The sequence below is a fragment of the Gigantopelta aegis genome, chromosome 3, assembly GCF_016097555.1.
Source record: "Gigantopelta aegis isolate Gae_Host chromosome 3, Gae_host_genome, whole genome shotgun sequence".
Classification (NCBI taxonomy): domain Eukaryota; kingdom Metazoa; phylum Mollusca; class Gastropoda; order Neomphalida; family Peltospiridae; genus Gigantopelta; species Gigantopelta aegis.
Genome location: NC_054701.1, coordinates 11,396,553 through 11,397,927, shown reverse-complemented (window position 1 = coordinate 11,397,927; position 1,375 = coordinate 11,396,553). Strand labels below are relative to the sequence as shown.

Sequence of the window (1,375 nt, the reverse complement as noted above, 5' to 3'; positions counted from 1 at the left end):
TCCCCGACCTGATAAGAGAGGTGGTGAGAGAGCGGTTTCCGGAAGCTGGAGCAGGGGTCTATGATGATCAGTACAGATCGCCATCTGGGGTAAGTTTTACTGATGTCAAGTAATCTTATTGCTTTTTGTTCATTTTTCAACATTTTATTATGTCAATGTTGATTTTTATTTCATTTGCTGAAGACGTTTATTATATGGTAATTATATGTAATGTATTTTACAAGGGGACACATGTAACATTGAAACAGATGGCGGAATTCCAGTGGCATCAACCTCCTAAGACATGCGGCTCCTGCTCCAGCCCGAAGTGAACTTAAAACAACACAATAAACACTTGCTCAATCTTGTAAAATCGTTGGCTTTTATTTTTATTGTTTACTCAGATAGAAAAGGTAACTAACTTGTTTTGTATTTCATTTAATTAGATTAATTAAAGTCTGCACATGGTTTTGAGTAATTCGGTGGCAGCGGTTTGCTGCTACATCCTTCACGCTCTGGAGTGATACGGGAAAAAACACTTCTGGTGTAGTCGCTGGTTGCATTTTACACATCTGTAGAATGTGTTCTTCCCAACACAGTTTGCATCGGCTTTCCTTGCTGGTTTTGTCCTGGTTATGCCGTGCTCCGTCGTACCGTATGTCAGGAAGAACTGACCGTGGTGTCCCGAGACATCTCTTGGTAGTTACCTGCTTCAAAAGGGTGCGGACGATGTATCTTAGGAATACCAAATGAGTTTCAGCGCCGCCCAGCTCCTTGTGAACTCTCCACGCCGCTGTAGCACAGACATTGAGCGCGTTGGTGAAGAACGGGAAGTACCATTTCTTGCCACGTATTGAAGGCCTGTAGTCGCTCAAGTAGCGATCAAACAGGTCAACCCCTCCCATTGTTCCATTGTAAGTATCAATAATTGCAGGGCAATCAACATGGATGTACTTTTTTTTAGACTGTGAGAAGCGACGTTTTACTACTGTTGGGGTTACCTTTTTGTGGTTTGAAGCGGCATAAACCGGCCTGTTGTCATTCCAAACCACAGCCACCAGCTTCCCATCACTGCAGTACTTGTAAGAACCCCTTTCCGTCTTCTTAACATCAGTTGCAATGGGCAAAGGAGAACCACGCAGACGGTTATGCCTGACAGTTCCCAGAGCAGCAAACCCCTTTTTTGGAGTTTAACAAGAACATCGTAACTTGTGAAAAAGTTGTCGAAAGTTACTGTGTGACTCGGTGGCTCCCTGATGTGATGTAAAAGCTCAAAGATTACTCTTGTCCCAAGTAAATCGCCTGGTGACTTGTCTTTCTCCTTGCCCGAGTACAGCATCATATGGAAAGGGTATCCTGTGTGAGATACAACTATCCATAATTTGTAACCAAATTT

General features: G+C 43.2%; 1 protein-coding gene across 1 annotated transcript; it reads right to left on the bottom strand.

Annotated features, from left to right (window-relative positions):
• Positions 1-413: 413 nt before the first annotated feature.
• Positions 414-884, bottom strand: LOC121368485 (piggyBac transposable element-derived protein 3-like). Its single transcript, XM_041493219.1, has one exon. It carries the CDS (start codon positions 882-884, stop codon positions 414-416), a length of 471 nt encoding a protein of 156 aa, XP_041349153.1.
• Positions 885-1,375: the final 491 nt, after the last annotated feature.